At 46.8% G+C, this 20575-nt stretch overlaps 1 protein-coding gene across 1 annotated transcript; it reads left to right on the top strand.

Moving 5' to 3' along the window:
• Window positions 1-2026: 2026 nt before the first annotated feature.
• On the top strand, window positions 2027-20568 carry LOC121577773 (serine/threonine-protein kinase 10). The gene is made up of 17 exons (XM_041891650.2): window positions 2027-2375; window positions 3151-3315; window positions 3478-3526; window positions 3641-3790; window positions 4011-4083; window positions 4224-4418; window positions 6419-6587; window positions 7382-9415; window positions 9699-9829; window positions 10075-10198; window positions 17807-17986; window positions 18130-18259; window positions 18504-18628; window positions 18730-18915; window positions 19094-19219; window positions 19397-19510; window positions 20045-20568. Exons 1-17 carry the CDS (start codon window positions 2226-2228, stop codon window positions 20168-20170), a joined length of 4227 nt encoding a protein of 1408 aa, XP_041747584.2. The 5' UTR covers window positions 2027-2225; the 3' UTR covers window positions 20171-20568.
• The last annotated feature ends 7 nt before the right edge of the window (window positions 20569-20575 follow it).

The following is a 20575-nucleotide window of genomic DNA, read 5'->3' as shown; positions in this document are numbered from 1 at the left end:
GGAAGCAAGTCTCCGCAGCAATGTTCCAACATCTAGTGGAAAGCCTTCCCAGAAGAGAGGAGGCTGTTATTCACTGCTCAAAAAAATTAAGGGAACACTTAAACACAATGTAACTCCAAGTCAATCACACTTCTGTGAAATCAAACTGTCCACTTAGGAAGCAACACTGATTGACAATACATTTCACATGCTGTTGTGCAAATGGAATAGACAACAGGTGGAAATTATAGGCAATTAGCAAGACACCCCCAATAAAGGAGTGGTTCTGCAGGTGGTGACCACAGACCACTTCTCAGTTCCTATGCTTCCTGGCTGATATTTTGGTCACTTTTGAATGCTGGCGGTGCTTTCACTCTAGTGATAGCATGAGACGGAGTCTACAACCCACACAAGTGGCTCAGGTAGTGCAGCTCATCCAGGATGGCACATCAATGCGAGCTGTGGCAAGAAGGTTTGCTGTGTCTGTCAGCGTAGTGTCCAGAGCATGGAGGCGCTACCAGGAGACAGGCCAGTACATCAGGAGACGTGGAGGAGGCCGTAGGAGGGCAACAACCCAGCAGCAGGACCGCTACCTCCGCCTTTGTGCAAGGAGGAGCAGGAGGAGCACTGCAGAGCCCTGCAAAATGACCTCCAGCAGGCCACAAATGTGCATGTGTCTGCTCAAACGGTCAGAAACAGACTCCATGAGGGTGGTATGAGGCCCGACGCCCACAGGTGGGGGTTGTGCTTACAGCCCAACACCGTGCAGTGATGTTTGGCATTTGCCAGAGAACACCAAGATTGGCAAATTCGCCACTGGCGCCCCTGTGCTCTTCACAGATGAAAGCAGGTTCACACTGAGCACATGTGACAGACGTGACAGAGTCTGGAGACGCTGTGGAGAACGTTCTGCTGCCTGCAACATCCTCCAGCATGACCGGTTTGGCGGTGGGTCAGTCATGGTGTGGTGGCATTTCTTTGGGGGCCGCACAGCCCTCCATGTGCTCGCCAGAGGTAGCCTGACTGCCATTAGGTACCGAGATGAGATCCTCAGACCCCTTGTGAGACCATATGCTGGTGCGGTTGGCCCTGGGTTCCTCCTAATGCAAGACAATGCTAGACCTCATGTGGCTGGAGTGTGTCAGCAGTTCCTGCAAGAGGAAGGCATTGATGCTTATGGACTGGCCCCCCGTTCCCCCAGACCTGAATCCAATTGAGCACATCTGGGACATCATGTCTCGCTCTCATCCACCAACGCTCACGTTGCACCACAGACTGTCCAGGAGTTCGCGGATGCTTTAGTCCAGGTCTGGGAGGAGATCCCTCAGGAGACCATCCGCCACCTCATCAGGAGCATGCCCAGGCGTTGTAGGGAGGTCATACAGGCACGTGGAGGCCACACACACTACTGAGCCTCATTTTGACTTGTTTTAAGGACATTACATCAAAAGTTGGATCAGCCTGTAGTGTGGTTTTCCACTTTAATTTTTGAGTGTGACTCCAAATCCAGACCTCCATGGGTTGACACATTTGATTTCCATTGTAATTTTTGTGTGATTTTGTTGTCAGCACATTCAACTATGTAAAGAAAAAAGTATTTAATAAGATTATTTCATTCATTCAGATCTAGGATGTGTTGTTTAAGTGTTCCCTTTATTTTTTTGAGCAGTGTAGCAGCAAAGGGGGGACCAACTCCATATTAATGCCCATGATTATGGAATGAGATGTTCGACGAGCAAGTGTCCACATACTTTTGGTCATGTAGTGAATGTGGTTGTCTCACCTAGCTATCTTAAGATGAATGCACTTTCTATTTAATTATAAAACATGTAATTATTTGTTATATTTGACTAGGTAAAACCTAGCAGTACTACATATTTCTCTGAGTGATGCACAAAAGATATACAGGGCATAGGCCTACCCCCAAAATCTGTTTCACTGCATGCTTTCTTCTTTCTCTCTTTTTTTCTGTGTAGGATGTGGTTAGCACAGTCACTTCCTGCGTCTCTTCTGAGAGGTTTCAGAGACAGAGATGTGGCAGGTGAGTCAAAGACCTTTCACATTGTGTCTTCACCCACAGTGGAACTTGATGCTTGGTTCTGCCTGGCCTTACTATCCTGGGTGGACGTTGTATATGAGAGACGGGTGGTGTTGGCTTTGTTTCTGTGGGCTGCTGTCCACTGTAGCGGTGTAAACTGAGGAGACCCTTGTAGACTAAGAGGACAGGGCGAGGTGGGGTGAGGGACATGGCGTCCCTCCTGATGCGTATCTTCCGTCTGGGGCCGGAGAAGAAGAGGGTGAAGCATTACGAAAACCTCCGGAGAGACGTGGACCCGCGAGAGACCTGGGACACCCAGGGGGAGCTGGGAGATGGGGCCTTCGGGAAGGTCTACAAGGTACCAGCAGCCTGGGGCCCAATGATGCTCAACTCTTCTTTTAACTTCTGGTCTGGTCTTGTCTCCTTTCTTCTCCTCTCCAAACCAAACCCGTAAAAAGATTACATTTAAGATGAAAATTCCTAAAATAAAATTCTATCATCTCTGATGGGATGGAGAGGAATGGCGCCTTACTCTGGATTTAATTCAATATGGCAATGATGGAGTGAAATTATGTCTCAGTGCAATACAAGAGCAGTCAACTGTGTTACCAAACTTTGTAGTGCTTTTGATTTAAAGCTGTGTTGTGGATTTTCTCGATGGTTGGCAGAGTATTGCATGCGTCATGAGGCCATACTGTGGTTTGTCGTTTTCCTGTCAACCCATACAGGCTGAACTATAACTTCCTGTCTTGACGTATAATCCACACGCATCTGCTCTTCTGTTTTTGCAGAAACATGTTGACTGTTGTTGCACTGAGCTGACTGATTTCCGACTTTACTGTGATGGTTTTAGTCTTCATTTGTAAATTGTCAATGTAAAACACTGTTGTATATTATTGAATCCAAGATGCGAAGAACTAGGGCCACCTAGATTAGAGGGATGTCATGTGTATCTCTCTCACTGGTATATGAGTTCAAGGTATTGTTTGTGATATTGTGTCTTTTTTCGTACAAAGCATTTTGATGCAAAGCCTGCGAGAAGATGATGAATAACAAATAATATATAGACTAAAGCCAGTATACTGTAGATGGCACCGTAGAGACCTTCAGTGTAGTCCTCTGTCTGTGTTCAGGCCCAGAACCACACCACTGGGGCCTTGGCTGCTGCTAAAGTGATGGAGGTACGCAATGAAGAGCAGCTTGAGGACTATATCACCGAGATCGACATCCTGGCAGCCTGCCGCCATAGTAACATCCTTGGGTTGTTGGACGCCACCTTCTTTGAGGATTGGCTGTGGGTGAGGTCTTTTTCAGCTGCTTGACTCCATTGCCAGGTGTCAAAATTAATGCACTGAGTCAGGACTTTTTGGAGGGGGTTTCAGTAAACTATCCATTATATATATACAGTAAAGGCTTTTGATGATTGATTATTGAAGATGAAATCTCTTTCTGTCCAATAGATCCTGGTTGAGTTCTGCCCAGGGGGGGCCTTGGATGACATCATGTTAGGTGGGAGCCAAGCGTCATGTACTCCTTAGTTTCCACTTCTTTCGTTTTTCCTTCTCTGGGAAGTCACTGTTGTACTTATATGTTAGTGTGTGTGTGTGTGTGTGAACCCCCTAGAGCTGGAGCGGGGCCTGTCTGAGCAGCAGATCAGTGAGGTGTGCTGTCAGACACTGCAGGCTCTGTCCTACCTGCACCAGCACCACATCATCCACAGAGACCTGAAGGCAGGCAACATCCTCCTCACCATGGAGGGACACGTCAAACTGGGTACAACACTGCATAGCACACTCCTACAACTACTGGATTATAATTTTCTCTCTGTCTCTGTTCTATTCTCTCTCTCTGATTTTCCATCCATCCGTCCGTTTGTCTGTCTACCTGACTGTGTGTCTGTCTAAATATTATTTATAAGTCTATTCTAGTGTCTCTCTTATAGTGTATCAGTGCCTCTCATTGAGTCCTCTCAAAGCCCTGTTTCAATCCCCAGCTGACTTCGGAGTGTCTGCCAAAAACACACACACCCTCCAGAAGAGAGCCACTTTCATTGGAACCCCTTACTGGTTTGTCTTACCCCTATCAGTTTTGTATATGTTTAAATGTTGTTAGCATGCAGCCACATTCCCATGTGCATTCTTTTTCAACAACCCCAATGTCTACATTTGTCCGTCCGTCCCTCTGTCTGCCCATCCGTCTGTCCCAGGATGGCTCCAGAGGTGATCCAGTGTGAGACCTCCAAGGAAAACCCGTACGGCCCCAAGGCTGACGTCTGGTCCCTGGGCGTGACGCTGATCGAGGCTGCAGAGATGGAGCCCCCTCACCACTCACTCAACCCAATGAGGGTCCTGCTCAAGATCACCAAGTCCCCCCCACCGACCCTCAGCAACCCACGCCTCTGGTGAGTCAGGGACAGTCAATCATACAGTGGGGGGAAAAAGTATTTAGTCAGCCACCAATTGTGCAAGTTCTCCCACTTAAAAAGATGAGAGAGGCCTGTAATTTTCATCATAGGTACACGTCAACTATGACAGACAAATTGAGATTTTTTTTTCCAGAAAATCACATTGTAGGATTTTTTATGAATTTATTTGCAAATTATGGTGGAAAATAAGTATTTGGTCACCTACAAACAAGCAAGATTTCTGGCTCTCACAGACCTGTAACTTCTTCTTTAAGAGGCTCCTCTGTCCTCCACTCGTTACCTGTATTAATGGCACCTGTTTGAACTTGTTATCAGTATAAAAGACACCTGTCCACAACCTCAAACAGTCACACTCCAAACTCCACTATGGCCAAGACCAAAGAGCTGTCAAAGGACACCAGAAACAAAATTGTAGACCTGCACCAGGCTGGGAAGACTGCATCTGCAATAGGTAAGCAGCTTGGTTTGAAGAAATCAACTGTGGGAGCAATTATTAGGAAATGGAAGACATACAAGACCACTGATAATCTCCCTCGATCTGGTGCTCCACGCAAGATCTCACCCTGTGGGGTCAAAATGATCACAAGAACGGTGAGCAAAATCCCAGAACCACACGGGGGACCTAGTGAATGACTTGCAGAGAGCTGGGACCAAAGTAACAAAGCCTACCATCAGTAACACACTACGCCGCCAGGGACTCAAATCCTGCAGTGCCAGACGTGTCCCCTACTTAAGCCAGTACATGTCCAGGCCCGTCTGAAGTTTGCTAGAGTGCATGTGGATGATCCAGAAGAGGATTGGGAGAATGTCATATGGTCAGATGAAACCAAAATAGAACTTTTTGGTAAAAACTCAACTCGTCGTGTTTGGAGGACAAAGAATGCTGAGTTGCATCCAAAGAACACCATACCTACTGTGAAGCATGGGGGTGGAAACATCATGCTTTGGGGCTGTTTTTCTGCAAAGGGACCAGGACGACTGATCCGTGTAAAGGAAAGAATGAATGGGGCCATGTATCGTGAGATTTTGAGTGAAAACCTCCTTCCATCAGCAAGGGCATTGAAGATGAAACGTGGCTGGGTCTTTCAGCATGACAATGATCCCAAACACACCGCCCGGGCAACGAAGGAGTGGCTTCGTAAGAAGCATTTCAAGGTCCTGGAGTGGCCTAGCCAGTCTCCAGATCTCAATAGAAAATCTTTGGAGGGAGTTGAAAGTCTGTGTTGCCCAGCGACAGCCCCAAAACATCACTGCTCTAGAGGAGATCTGCCAAAATACCAGCAACAGTGTGTGAAAACCTTGTGAAGACTTACAGGAAACGTTTGACATTTACATTTTAGTCATTTAGCAGACGCTCTTATCCAGAGCGACTTACAGGAGCAATTAGGGTTAAGTGCCTTGCTTAAGGGCACATCGACAGATTTTTCACCTAGTCGGCTCGGGGATTAGAACCAGCGACCTTTCGGTTATTGGCACAACGCTCTTACCCACTAAGCTACCTGCCGCCCCAGGTACCTGTGTCATTGACAACAAAGGGTATTTAACAAAGTATTGAGAAACTTTTGTTATTGACCAAATACTTATTTTCCACCATAATTTGCAAGTAAATTCATTAAAAATCCTACAATGTGATTTTCTGGATGATTTTTTCTCATTTTGTCTGTCATAGTTGACGTGTACCTATGATGAAAATTACAGGCATCTCTCTTCTTTTTAAGTGGGAGAACTTGCACAATTGGTGGCTGACTAAATACTTTTTTCCCCCACTGTACATGGAGATGTCTCTATTTTTATGACTCAGTGGTGGCTGGTGGCACCTTAAATGGGGAGGGCTGGCTCATAGTATCAAACACATAATTTCCCATATTGCTTTGGTCAAAAGTAGTGCACCATATAAGGAATAAGGTGCCATTTGGGATGCATCCCCTGACTCCCATCCCCATCCCCGTGTCCCTGCACTGTGTTCCCACTTTCAGGTCCTCCCATTTCCAGGATTTCCTGCGGAGGGCGCTGCAGAAGAACCCTGAGGCCCGGTGGGGAGCCCAGCAGCTCCTGGCCCACCCCTTCCCCTGCGCTGGACGGGACGGTCGAGCCCTGAAGGAACTCATCGCCGAGGCCAAGGCTGAGGTGATGGAGGAGACAGCGGTAAGAGATGGGGGATTCTTCCCAAATGGCACCCTATTCCACATAGGCTTTGGACAAAAGTAGTGCACTAGATAGGGAATAGAGATCGCCAGCTTATAGTCCTAAAAAACTGAAATGAGTTACCTTTAGTTCGTTCGGCCATTCCTATGAGAGACATTTATGGGGAAAGAATGGGGTTTTGGGATAAACGCTGAAAATAAGGTCTGAGGTTAACACAGGCTTAGGAGATCTTACACGTTTTGTTCTGTGAGAAAGTTAAAGTCAGTTAACATGACCTTATGAATTATGAAGCCTTTATGCGCTTTATGTGCTTGTTTTGATTACATAAATGCTTCAAAATTCACAAAAGGTGATGAAGATTATCTCATAGAACAAAATGTAGAAGATCTCCTATGCCTGTTTTCACCACAGACATTATTTTTCAAAACCCCTCCAAAACCCCCATTCATTTCCCCATAGGCTTTGGTCAACGAACAATGGTGGAGTTAGTGCGTATAGAAAGACGGCATTACTATTGCTCTCCATAGAGTGCCATTTGCGATACAGACTTGATTTGAGGGAATGATGCCTTTCTAGTGGAGATCTGCTTCGATCTAAAACGTGTTGGGAAAGTTTCTCTAATTCTGCTTCTATACAGTATACTGTAGGTGGAAGTTCATACATCAACTTTCCTTTGAGTGTTTTTATTTGTCTTAAAGTAGATAGGACAGAACATAGATTCAATTGAAATTGCCTCCTAAAGTCAGTCTTAAATGAACTACAATAGTAACACATCCTATTATTTTCTCTGCCAGTCCCTGATCGACCACGGGGGCTCTCTAGATGAGGACACAGTTGTGGTGTCGGATGGAGGGACTGCCCAGTCTGAGCAGGAAGAAGAGACAATGCAGGTACCAGAGAAACCTCAGGAGGGCCCATCTATCATACAGGATGGTACGAGTCCACCACCACCTCCACCCAACCCTGACCCAGTCCATTCCTCCACACCAGTGAAAGATGGTGGCACCGCAGGGACCAGGGTGGAGACTCCTAACACGGACAGGGCCAGAAAGCTGGCCAGGCGTCTGTCGGTCTGGGAGCCAGGGACCTTTCTCTCATTTCTGACCTCTGGTTCTCGCCGCTGCAAGTCCGGCCTCTGGGGAGACACCCCGTCGATTCCAGCCGATCAGAGCCAACGGAACAAGGAGGACAGTCCCAATGGCCAATCAGAAGAGCAGGAAGTGACAAATCCAGCAGGAGAGAGAGATGCAGGGGATGCGGAGAAGGATCTGTGTGAGAACGTTGGGAGGGGCAGCTTGGAGGGAGGGATCACCCAACCCATCCCTGAAACAAATGACACAGGAGATGATGCAGAAACAGAAGAAAAGGTTGAGGGGCAGAAAAAAGAGAAGGATGAAATTGCAAATGACTGTGAGGCCCAAGACCTTGACCTGGAAGTGGTTTCTTCTTCTGAACAGGAAATAGTAGGCATCCACACTGATATGAACCAAAACAGTACCAATGACTCTGTTGATGATGCACTTAACTCTGACGATAAACAACCAATGACTGAGGCTCAATGTTCAGTTAAGGAAATTGGTATCCTCAAATCAGCACCAAATAATGATACTAACCATAGGGTAGAAGAAGCTCCTCGCCAGTTAGTGCACACACTAAGTCCACTGGTTATAGCCTTGTCTTTGGAAATGCCCCACCCATCCACAAAGGAGAGAGGAGAAACACAGAACTCAGTGCTAGACTTCCTGGATCTGTCCACTCATAACCACTTCAAGATGGCCACCAGTGGGAACGCTGAGGAAGAGACAAAACAAAGCAAAGAGGAGAGGACTGAAGGGACAAAGGAGGAAATACAAGAGGAGACGGGAGAGGAGGAGCAGGAGCAGGACAAGGATGAGAAGATTTTAGAAGAGAATGAACTACCTGCTAAGAGAGATGAAGTGGCAGAGCATGAGGGGAGTAAAGTAGAAGAAAGGTATGAGATGCAGATAAATGAAGAAGGAATACAAGACAAGACATATGTGGAAGAAGAACAGGAGGTCAAGGTGGAGTTAAAGACAAGCGAAGGAGAGACAAGCAACTGTCCAGACAAAGGAATGGACTTAAAAGAACATGAGGCAAGTCCTGAAATGGAGGACGGAGAATCGAAGAGTGATATTGAAGAGACCATACCATCAGAACAAACAGGAGAAATACAGACTGAAACAGAGAAGCAAAGAAGTGAATCAACAATGGATGTTGCGACCAGTGAAAAGAAGAAGAGTTTGAGGGCAAACACAGAAGATGAAATCCTTGATTTCAAAGTGACTGAATGTGAAAATGTAGCGAGAGCAGAGGACAGAACAGAGGAAAAAGATGAACAGAGTAAAGAGGAGGACCTTGGATTAGAAAGTGATAACATAGTGATTATCCAAGCACAAGAAACCAATATGACCATAAAGCAAGAACCGAAAGAAGAGAGAAACAAACAAGAGGACAGTAAGGGAGAAGAGAAGATGACAGACTCCCCAACTGGGGAACCTATGACGAGGGTGAACTTGACCTTGGAGTCAAATAGTGGGAGGGAGGAAGGAGGGAAAGAGGAAAGAGGGAAAAAGCTGGAGGAAGGAGGTAAGGAGGAGGAGACATGTCAGACCCAATTAAACATATTGACTGAACAGAACTCAACTAGATCGCAGGGAACAGCTACAGACACAGTACACCTGAACTCAGCATCAAATGGAAACTGGCACCAAGTGACAGACAATCAACCCAAGATGGTTGCCACTGATGACCAAGCTGACGTAACAGAGAAAGACAACTCAGTCTCAACAATGTCAAGACCTGTAGAGGTGAGTGATCAGAGCAGGTTCCACCCATTGTTTCCCCAAGTGAATATAATGTAGAACACAGAACACAAAGGTACAATTCATTAAGGTTAAAGAGACATTACACTCCAAAATCAAAGTTTCAAGGGGGCTTTCAAACCTCAAAAGTAGTCTGACAAAAGTAGATTTTAGAGTGTAATGTCCCTTTAAGATAAGCAATAAGAGGTGTTGTGTGCTTCCCTAGATAGATTACACCAACTAAACAGAAGCACTTTGTGAGTGTAATATTTTATTTGTTGTATTCCAGGAGTTGATCCATAACAGGAAGACGGTCAAAAGGACCCGGAAGTTCATGGTGGACGGCCGAGAGGTCAGCGTCACCACGTCAAAGGTCCTGAAGGAGACCGATGGGAAAGAGCGGCACATGCGGTCCACCAGGTAAACTTTTCCCTCTGGAAACAAGGCTTGGGCTCCAATGAAAAAATAACTAGATTAAGGATAGACTCAGAATGTCAAATATGTCTTGGATAGGAGACTTATAAAAATTCATATTCAACACATTCACTTCATTAGTTTGTTCAATCTCCGGAATCTCCCCTGTGTGTCTGTGTGTGTGTCTGTGTGTGTGTGTGTGTGTGTGTGTCTGTGTGTGTGAGTGCATATGTGTGTGCCTGACTATGCAGGCGCCAGGAGCTGCAGGCTTTAAAGCTACTTCAGAGGGAGGAGCAGAGAGAGTACTCCCAGATGGAGCAGCGGCTGCAGCAACAGAGAGAGATGATGTTCCGACAGATCGCCCAAGAGATGACAGTGAGTAGTGGGACCTAGAGTCCCGTTTGCGGAATATTTAGATAAAGCCTGGAATAAAAGAAAAAGGGCTACCTATAACTCAATTATAATATAATATTTAGCTTCTATATAGCAAATGGTATATACTGTATATTGTGTGTAGGCCTGTCTCCCACTTGAATCTTCTCTTTGTGCCAGACTGTGTTCAAATGCCTTCTGTTTCGTTTTTCTGTATTTATTTATCTGTATACAGTGGCTTGCGAAAGTATTCACCCCCCTTGGCATTTTTCCTATTTTGTTGCCTTACAACCTGGAATTAAAATGGATTTTTGGGGGGTTTGTATCATTTGATTTACACAACATGCCTACCACTTTGTAGATGCAAAATATGTTTTATTGTGAAACAAAAAATAAATATGACAAAAAAACAGAAAACATGAGTGTGCATAACTATTCACCCCCCCCAAAGTCAATACTTTGTAGAGCCACCTTTTTGCAGTAATTACAGCTGCAAGTCTCTTGGGGTATGTCTCTATAAGCTTGGCACATCTAGCAACTGGGATTTTTGCCCATTCTTTAAGGCAAAACTGCTCCAGCTCCTTCAAGTTGGATGGGTTCCGCTGGTGTATAGCAATCTTTAAGTCATACCACAGATTCTCAATTGGATTGAGGTCTGGGCTTTGACTAGGCCATTCCAAGACATTTAAATGTTTCCCCTTAAACCACTCAAGTGTTGCTAAAGCCCAGCTCTGTGGAGTGTACGGCTTAAAGTGGTCCTATGGACAGATACTCCAATCTCCGCTGTGGAGCTTTGCAGCTCCTTCAGGGTTATCTTTGGTCTCTTTGTTGCCTCTCTGATTAATGCCCTCCTTGTCTGGTCCGTGAGTTTTGGTGGACGGCCCTCTCTTGGCAGGTTTGTTGTGGTGCCATATTCTTTCAATTTTTAATAATGGATTTAATTGTGCTCCGTGGGATGTTCAACGTTTCTGATATTTTTTTAACCCTGATCTGTACTTCTCCACAACTTTGTCCCTGACCTGTTTGGAGAGCTCCTTGGTCTTCATGGTGCCGCTTGCTTGGTGGTGCCCCTTGCTTACTGGTGTTGCAGACTCTGGGGCCTTTCAGAACAGGTGTATATATACTGAGATCATGTGACAGATCATGTGACACTTAAATAAAGTCCACCTGTGTGCAATCTAACTAATTATGTGACTTCTGAATGTAATTGGTTGCACCAGATCTTATTTAGGGGCTTCATAGCAAAGGGGGTGAATACATATGCACGTACCACTTTTCCGTTATTTATTTTTTAGAAGTTTTTGAAATAAGTTTTATTTTCCATTTCACTTCACCAATTTGGACTATTTTGTGTATGTCCATTACATGAAATCCAAATAAAAATCAATTTAAATTACAGGTTGTAACGCAACAAAATAGGAAAAACGCCAAGGGGGATGAATACTTTTGCAAGGTACTGTATGTAGAGTATGTACAGTGAGGGACAAAAGTATTTGATCCCCTGCTGATTTTGTACGTTTGCCCACTGTCACGACCGTCTTCAAAAGGAGCAGACCAAAGCGCAGCGCGTTGAGTGAACATGACTTTATTAGAGTAAAGACACGAACGACAAAAACAATAAACAAAGACGGCTAGTGAAGTCCACAGTTACAAATACTGAATATAGAACAAAAACCCACAACCCTAGTGAGAACACAAACAGTTTAAATATGGCTCCCAATCAGAGATAACGAGCCGACAGCTGACACTCGTTACCTCCGATTGGGAGTCACACGACACTACAATTACTCACCCAAAACACAACCAAACGAATACACCCTATACACCAAAACCCCACAACAAAACCCAACAAAACAAATACACCCTGGCTCAAATACAAAAGTCCCGAGCCAGAGTGTCACAGTACCCCCTAAAGGTGCGACCTCCGGGCGCACCAGCATCAGTCTAGGGGAGGGTCTGGGTGGGCGTCTGTCCACGGTGGCGGTTCTGGCCCTGGTCGTGGTCCCCACCCCACCTTAGTCACCACCCGCTTCCCTAGCCTCCTCCACATGACCACCCCCCAACTAAACCCCACTGGATTAAGGGGCGGCACCGGACTAAGGGGCAGCACCGGACTAAGGGGCAGCACCGGACTAAGGGGCAGCACCGGACTAAGGGGCAGCACCGGGCTAAGGGACAGCACCGGACTCAATGGCGGATCCAGGCTGGCTGGCTCTGGCGGATCCTGGCTGGACGGCTCTGGCGGATCCTGGCTGGACGGCTCATGGCTGGCTGAAGGATCTGGCTGCTCATGGCTGGCTGACGGATCTGGCTGCTCATGGCTGGCTGACGGATCCTGGCTGCTCATGGCTGGCCGACGGATCTGGCTGCTCATGGCTGGCTGACGGATCTGGCTGCTCATGGCTGGCGGACGGATCTGACTGCTCATGGCTGGCGGAAGGCTCTGGCTGATCCTGTCTGGCGGAAGGCTCTGGCTGATCCTGTCTGGCGGAAGGCTCTAGCGGCTCTGGTCTGGCGGACGGCTCTGAAGGCTCATGGCAGACGGGCGGCTTTGCAGGCTCAGTCCAGACGGCCAGTTCAAGCGCCTTAGGGCAGACGGGCAGTTCAGGCCCCGTTGGGCAGACGGCAGACTCTGGCCGTCTGAGGCGCACCGTAGGCCTGGTGCGTGGTGCCGGAACTGGAGGTACCGGGCTGAGGACACGCATCTCAGGGCTAGTGCGAGGAGAAGCAACAGGGCATGCTGGACCCTGGGGACGCACATAAGGCCTAGTGCGGAGAGCAGGAACAGGGCATGCAGGACCCTGGGGACGCACATAAGGCCTAGTGCGGAGAGCAGCAACAGGACGCACAGGACTCGGGGGGACACACAGGAGGCTTGGTGCGTGGTGTAGGCACTGGTGGGAAAGGGCTGGCGACGCGCACCGTATCCCTGGTGCGAGTGGCCGGAACAGGCCGGGCTGGGCTGGCGGCGCACCGTATCCCTGGTGCGCAGTGGCCGGAACAGGCCGGGCTGGGCTGGCGAAAGCGCACCGTATCCCTGGTGCGAGTGGCCGGAACAGGCCGGGCTGGGCTGGCGAAGCGCACCGTATCCCTGGTGCGAGTGGCCGGAACAGGCCGGGCCGGGCTGGCGCAGCGCACCGTATCCTTGGTGCGAGGGGTCGTAACAGGCCGGACCGTACTGGAGGCACACACCACTGGCTCTACCCCGGGAACTGGAACGGGCCGGACCGGACTGGTAATACACCCCAGTACCACTCGCCGTGCCCCTACATCTCCTTTCCCTACTTTGACCAGTGACCCCCGTAACCTGGTTGCCTCTTGAATTCGCCCCTTCTCTGCCTCCCTCAGCCCTGTGGCAGCCTCCTGCTGCCCAGCCGCCTAAGCCATGTGCCCCCCCAAAAAACTTTTTGGGGTTGCCTCTCGTCCTTCCGACGATGGCCCTGCTGACGCCCCGTTGCTCCTCTCGCCGTCGCCTCTCCACCGTTTCGCTCCATGGACGGCGATCCATCCCATCCAGGATCTCCTCCCAAGTCCAGGACCCCTTTCCGTCCAAAATCTCCTCCCATGTCCAGGAAGCCTTTGGAGCTGGGTCCTGTTGCCGCTTGACACGCTGCTTGGTCCTTTTAAGGTGGGTTTTTCTGTCACGACCGTCTTCAAAAGGAGCAGACCAAAGCGCAGCGCGTTGAGTGAACATGACTTTATTAGAGTAAAGAGACGAACGACAAAAACAATAAACAAAGACGGCTAGTGAAGTCCACAGTTACAAATACTGAATATAGAACAAAAACCCACAACCCTAGTGAGAACACAAACAGTTTAAATATGGCTCCCAATCAGAGATAACGAGCCGACAGCTGACACTCGTTACCTCCGATTGGGAGTCACACGACACTACAATTACTCACCCAAAACACAACCAAACGAATACACCCTATACACCAAAACCCCACAACAAAACCCAACAAAACAAATACACCCTGGCTCAAATACAAAAGTCCCGGAGCCAGAGTGTCACACCCACTGACAAAGAAATTATCAGTCTATAATTTTAATGGTAGGTTTATTTGAACAGTGAGATACAGAATAACAACAACAAAATCCAGAAAAATGCATGTAAAAAATGTTATAAATTGATTTGCATTTTTAAGAGGGAAATAAGTATTTGACCCCCTCTCAATCAGAAAGATTTCTGGCTCCCAGGTGTCTTTTATACAGGTAACGAGCTGAGATTAGGAGCACACTCTTAAAGGGAGTGCTCCTAATCTCAGTTTGTTACCTGTATAAAAAACACCTGTCCACAGAGGCAATCAATCAATCAGATTCCAAACTCTCCACCATGGCCAAGACCAAAGAGCTCTCCAAGGATGTCACGGACAAGATTGTAGACCTACACAAGGCTGGAATGGGCTACAAGACCATCGCCAAGCAGCTTGGTGAGAAGGTGACAACAGTTGGTGTGATTATTCGCAAATGGAAGAAACACAAAATAACTGTCAATCTTCCTCGGCCTGGGGCTCCATGCAAAATCTCACCTCGTGGAGTTGCAATGATCATGAGAACGGTGAGGAATCAGCCCAGAACTACACGGGAGGATCTTGTCAATGATCTCAAGGCAGCTGGGACCATAGTCACCAAGAAACAATTGGGAACACACTACGCCGTGAAGGACTGAAATCCTGCAGCGCCCGCAAGGTCCCCCTGCTCAAGAAAGCACATATACAGGGCCGTCTGAAGTTTGCCAATGAACATCTGAATGATTCAGAGGAGAACTGGGTGAAAGTGTTGTGGTCAGATGAGACCAAAATCGAGCTCTTTGGCATCAACTCAACTCGCCGTGTTTGGAGGAGGAGGAATGCTGCCTATGACCCCAAGAACACCATCCCCACCGTCAAACATGGAGGTGGAAACATTATGCTTTGGGGGTGTTTTTCTGCTAAGGGGCAGGACAACTTCACCACGTCAAAGGGACGATGGACGGGGCCATGTACCGTCAAATCTTGGGTGAGAACCTCCTTCCCTCAGCCAGGGCATTGAAAATGGGTCGTTAATGGGTATTCCAGCATGACAATGACCCAAAACACACGGCCAAGGCAACAAAGGAGTGGCTCAAGAAGAAGCACATTAAGGTCCTGGAGTGGCCTAGCCAGTCTCCAGACCTTAATCCCCTAGAAAATATGTGGAGGGAGCTGTAGGTTCGAGTTGCCAAACGTCAGGCTCGAAACCTTAATGACTTGGAGAAGATCTGCAAAGAGGAGTGGGACAAAATCCCTCCTGAGATGTGTGCAAACCTGGTGGCCAACTACAAGAAACGTCTGACCTCTCAGACAGGGAGAGGTTGAACATGTCAGTGAAGACACTTGCCAGTTGGTCAGCGCATGCTCAGAGTACACGTCTTGGTAATCCGTCTTGCACTGCGGCCTTGTGAATGTTGTCCTGTTTAAAGGTCTTACTCACATCGGCTACGGAGAGCGTGATCACAGTCGTCTGGAATAGCTGATGCTCTCATGCATGTTTCAGTGTTACTTGCCTCGAAGCGAGCATATAAATAATTGAGCTCGTCTGGTATGCTCGTGTCACTGGGCAGCTCGCGGCTGTGCTTCCCTTTGTAGGCTGTAATAGTTTGCGATCCCTGCAACATCCGACGGGCGTCGGAGCCAGTGTAGTACGATTCGATCTTAGTCCTGTATTGACACTTTGCCTGTTTGATGGTACGTCGGAGGGCATAGCGGGAATTCTTATAAGCTTCCGGGTTAGAGTCCCGCTCCTTGAAGTGGCAGCTCTACCCTTTAGCTCAGTGCGGATTTTGCCTGTAATCCATGGCTTCTGGTTGGGGTATGCAAGTACAGTCACTGTGAGGATGACGTCATCAATGCATTTATTGATGAAGCCAGTGACTGATGTGGTGTACTCCTCAATGCCATCGGAAGAAGCCCGGAACATATTCCAGTCTGTGCTAGCAAAACAGTCCTGTAGCTTAGCATCTGCTTCATCTGACCACTTTTTTATTGACAGAGTCGCTGGTGCTTCCTGCTTTAGTTTTTGCTTGTAAGCAGGAATCAGGAAAATAGAATTATGGTCAGATTTGTCAAATGGAGGGCGAGGAAGAGCTTTATACGCGTCTCTGTGTGTGGAGTAAAGGTGGTCTAGAGTTTTTTTCCCTCTGGTTGCACATTTAACATGCTGGTAGAAATTAGGTTAAACAGACAGTTGATATTGAGATGTGCCTTTGACTTGAACTCTGTGAAGCATTTATTTGGGATGCAATTTCTGAGGTTGGTAACTCAAATGAACTTATCCTCTGCAGCAGAGGTAACTCTGGGTCTTCCGTTCCTGTGGTGGTCCTCATGAGAGCCAGTTTCATCATAGCGCTTGATGGTTTTTGCGACTGCTCTTGAAGAAACGTTCAAAGTTCTTGAAATGTTCCATATTGACTGACCATCATGTCTGAAAGTATTGATGGACTGTCGTTTCTCTTATCTTGTTTGAGTTGTTCTTGCCATAATCTTCTGTATACCACCACTACCTTGTCACAACACAACTGATTGGCTCAAACACATTAAGAAGGAAATAAATTCCACAAGTTAACTTTTAACAAGGCACACCTGTTAATTGAAATATATTCCAGGTGACTACCTCATGAAGCTGGTTGAGAGAATGCCAAGAGTGTGCAAAGCTGTCATCAAGGCAAAGGGTGGCTATTTGAAGAATCTTAAATATAAAATATATTTTGATTTGTTTAACACTTTTTTGGTTACTACATGATTCCATATGTGTTATTTCATAGTTTTGATATCTTCACTATTATTCTATAGTGTAAAAAATAGTAAAAATAAAGAAAGACCCTTGAATGAGTAGGTGTGTCCAAACTTTTGACTGGTAGTGTATGTATGGGGGACAGAGTGGTGCAGTGGTCTAAGGCACTGCATCTCAGTGCTTGAGGCGTCACTACAGACCCCCTGGTTCGATTCCAGGCTGTATCACAACCGGCGGTGATTGGGAGTCCCATAGGGTGGCGCACAATTGGCCCAGCATTGTCCGGGTTTGGCCGGTGTAGGCCGTCATTGTAAATAAGAATTTGTTCTTAACTGACTTGCCTAGTTAAATAAATAAAATGTATGTACAGTATGTATATTTTTACTGCTCTGGGGATGTAGTAATTTTTTGGATAACCTTATTTACTATTATGTATAGATTTTTTTGTTTATATTTCTCACTCTTTATGCGAATTGCACTGCAGAGAACACCGGAGGAATTATCAAAGTGAATAATTGTAATGTTTGTTTATGTGTCAATTAATCCCATAAGGGATGGGTTGCCAACTGGCGATATGACACGAAAATAAAATGTCATATAATATACTTTATATGGCTCTGGTGGGGCCCTATTTAAATCACTGTTCTCTTGATATATTTGAATCTACATTCTCTTATTACACCATTGTGACTTGCAAACAATTTTTAAAAAAGGTTTTAAGGTATGGGATTTAAATTTGACGGCCTGATAGGGAACGACTCATTTTCTATATTGAGTGAGTGCATGAGATTTGTGGCAATCTTTTCCCCCGTCTTCCAAACTCAAGCAAATGTTGTGTGTTTTGTGTGCATTGTGCAGAGCAAGAAGCAGTATTACGACGGTGAGCTGGAGCGGGTAGAGAAGCAGTATGTGCAGCAGAGCAGCCGCATGGAGACAGAGCACACAGCCAGGCTCAGAGAGGACGCACGCAGACTCAAGAGCCAGCAGGAGAGAGAGCTGAACCGCAAGGGTGCCGTACTGAAGGCTCAACCCAGAGAGGTACACCCATGCGCACGCAAACACACACGCACACAAACGCACGCACACACACACACACGCACGCACACACACACACACGCAAGTACAACACGCACACACAGAGATCCCTTGGTATATCTTGTTTCCTCTTGTGTTCATCCTAGGAGGCGCGTTACCTGCAGAAGCAGCAGCAGGAGCTCAATGAGACTCTCCAGAAAGGAGTCCAGGAACACAAGAGGAAGGTGGCTTCTATGGAGTGGGACATCACTGTCAAGACCCAGCAACTTAAGCGAGGTACACACACACACACACGCACGCACACGCATAGCACACACTTACATATGCATGCACATACGCACACACATGCACACGCACACACTCACAAATTAGTTACGATTATGGGCTGCTTTATGACAATGGTTAGGCACAAATCACAGACCGACAGGAAATTAGACATTTACCAAAATGGTGACATTGATTGTGTTTGTGCCAATATAAATATTTTATTCATTCACATGTATGGGCTCTTTGCCTGCAGCCCGGGAATCAGTCATTTGGGAGATGGAGCAGCGTCATCTGCAGGAGAAGTACCACCTCTTCAAGCAGCAAGTGAAGGAGCAGTATTCACTGCAAAGACAACAGGTTACCAAGAGGCACAGCAAAGTGAGTTGGAACGCTCTCACTAAGAACCCTAACCCCCCAACACACACACACACACACCATGACACCATGACCATGATCCCCTCTCCCCTGTTCCTTCTTAGGACACAGACAGGGCGTCCCAGTTCCATCGAGCATTGCTGGATGAGCAGAGGGCCCAGCAGGCCCAGGAGAAGACCAAGCTCCAACGAGCCCAGCGCACCGAGGCCAAGGCCAGGCTGGCCAACTTCAAGCTAGAGCTGAAGATAATGGGCCTGAGTGGGCCAGAGCACAGGCAGCACCTCACACTGGTTAGTACAGGGACTTGAACAGCTTCTCAGTTCCCAAATAGTTAACATTCTTTGCAGTGCTCACTTGGCCACTAGTAATTGTTTGTTTGGCAATCCTCTTTGTCTCTGTCTCTTTTTCTCTCTCTCTCACAATGTCTATTTCTGTCTCTCTCTCTCTCTCTCTCTCTCTGTATGTCAGTTTATGTCGTCGGAGGAGGGCAGGCAACGAGAGGAGAGGCAGAGTTTGCAGCAGGTCCAGGAGGGCCAGCTGAGGGAGGTGCAGGAGCAGTGTGACGGCAATATGTCCGAACTCCAGGAGCTGCAGGTGCACTACACTACACCCCATGTGTTAGGAAGCTCATTGGGTTGTAGATATTAATATTATATCTACTATAAATTGGTGTACTCTATAATATAATGTATTCATATAATCAAATAAGCATAATTGATTATATGAAGAAAATAAAAAAAATGAATGTGTGTGTGCTCATGTGTGTTTCAGAATGAAAAACTGCAGCTGTTAGTGGACATGGAAAAGAAGAAGATACGGAGATTAGAGGATGAACACACTCTGGAGCTGAACGAGTGGAAAGACAAGCTGGCCTGCAGGAAAGAGGTATGGGAGACAGAGAGAGAAAGAGAGGATGTTGTGGGAATAGTGTGTTGAATGGCAAAGCAAGTAGGGAGAAATGAGACAGTGAGTGGATATTGTTCAATGTTCAGCTGCCATATCCATTAGCCATGCACACCATGCTAACAGGTTAACGATGAGAGGCAACAGGGCAGCATTTCAAATCTGAAAACATGCTCCCTTCGTACTTGTTGACCTTGAAGATCTGAAAAGGTTAATTAAGGTTAGGTATGGCTCCAGGGAGAAATGGGCATTGCTCAATGTTCAGTTGTCATATCCATTAGACATGCATACACTTCTAACAGCTTGCTACACTTGAACTTGTTGACTTGACCTTGATTGTTCAATGAGGGTATAGTCTGTCTGTTTGTCTGTCCGTCCATCCGTGTTTGAACGTGTTTCTGCCTGAGTGTCCAGGCATAGCCTCGTAAAGTGTGTCTGTGTATCTGTGTGTCTGTCTGTCCATCCGTCATCCATCCATCTGTCTGTGTTTGAATATGTTTCTGTCTTTGTGTGCAGGTGTTGGAGGAAGACCTGGCTCGCCGGAGGAGAGAGAAGGAGGGAGCGAAGAGACGGGGGAGTGAGCCTGAGTCCAGGTTTGCACCTCGACGCTCACGGTTCTTCTCAAGCCTCAATTTCTCTTAACTGACCATGACCAAAAGAGAAAACAATCCTGAAAAATCTAACTGCGTTTTCTATCAGACACACACTCTCACAGGGACTCACATACGTGTATATAAAAACATACTATCTATTTTACTCTGTCAGTGCCTGAAATATTTTGAAGGCCCTAACTAATTCTACAGAGGAGTGAGTATAAGAGGAATTACTGACAATATATATATATTTTTGTCAAATATTGTATATGCCTCTCTTGCAAGAGAATAGAGGACATTTTTGTACATATTTCAATAGTTGACCACTGAAGGATGTGTAGCAAGCTACTTTAGTATGTGTTCATTCAAACACTGTTGTGGGGCAGACATTTCCACTTATTATCTTTTTAACCTAATGTTTGCAATAAATTACAAATCCATATTAAATGTTGGT

Source organism: Coregonus clupeaformis, unplaced genomic scaffold, assembly GCF_020615455.1.
Source record: "Coregonus clupeaformis isolate EN_2021a unplaced genomic scaffold, ASM2061545v1 scaf0043, whole genome shotgun sequence".
Lineage (NCBI taxonomy): Eukaryota > Metazoa > Chordata > Actinopteri > Salmoniformes > Salmonidae > Coregonus > Coregonus clupeaformis.
Note: the sequence above shows the minus strand (reverse complement) of the source record. Positions and strands in the feature narration are given on the sequence as shown.

Coding starts and splice junctions, on each gene's coding strand:
- LOC121577773 (XM_041891650.2), top strand. CDS start 2,226: ATGGCGTCCCTCCTGATGCGTATCTTCCGTCTGGGGCCGGAGAAGAAG. Junction 3,791..4,010: donor GGAGGGACACGTCAAACTGG/GTACAACACTGC, acceptor TTCAATCCCCAG/CTGACTTCGGAGTGTCTGCC. Junction 9,416..9,698: donor CAATGTCAAGACCTGTAGAG/GTGAGTGATCAG, acceptor GTTGTATTCCAG/GAGTTGATCCATAACAGGAA.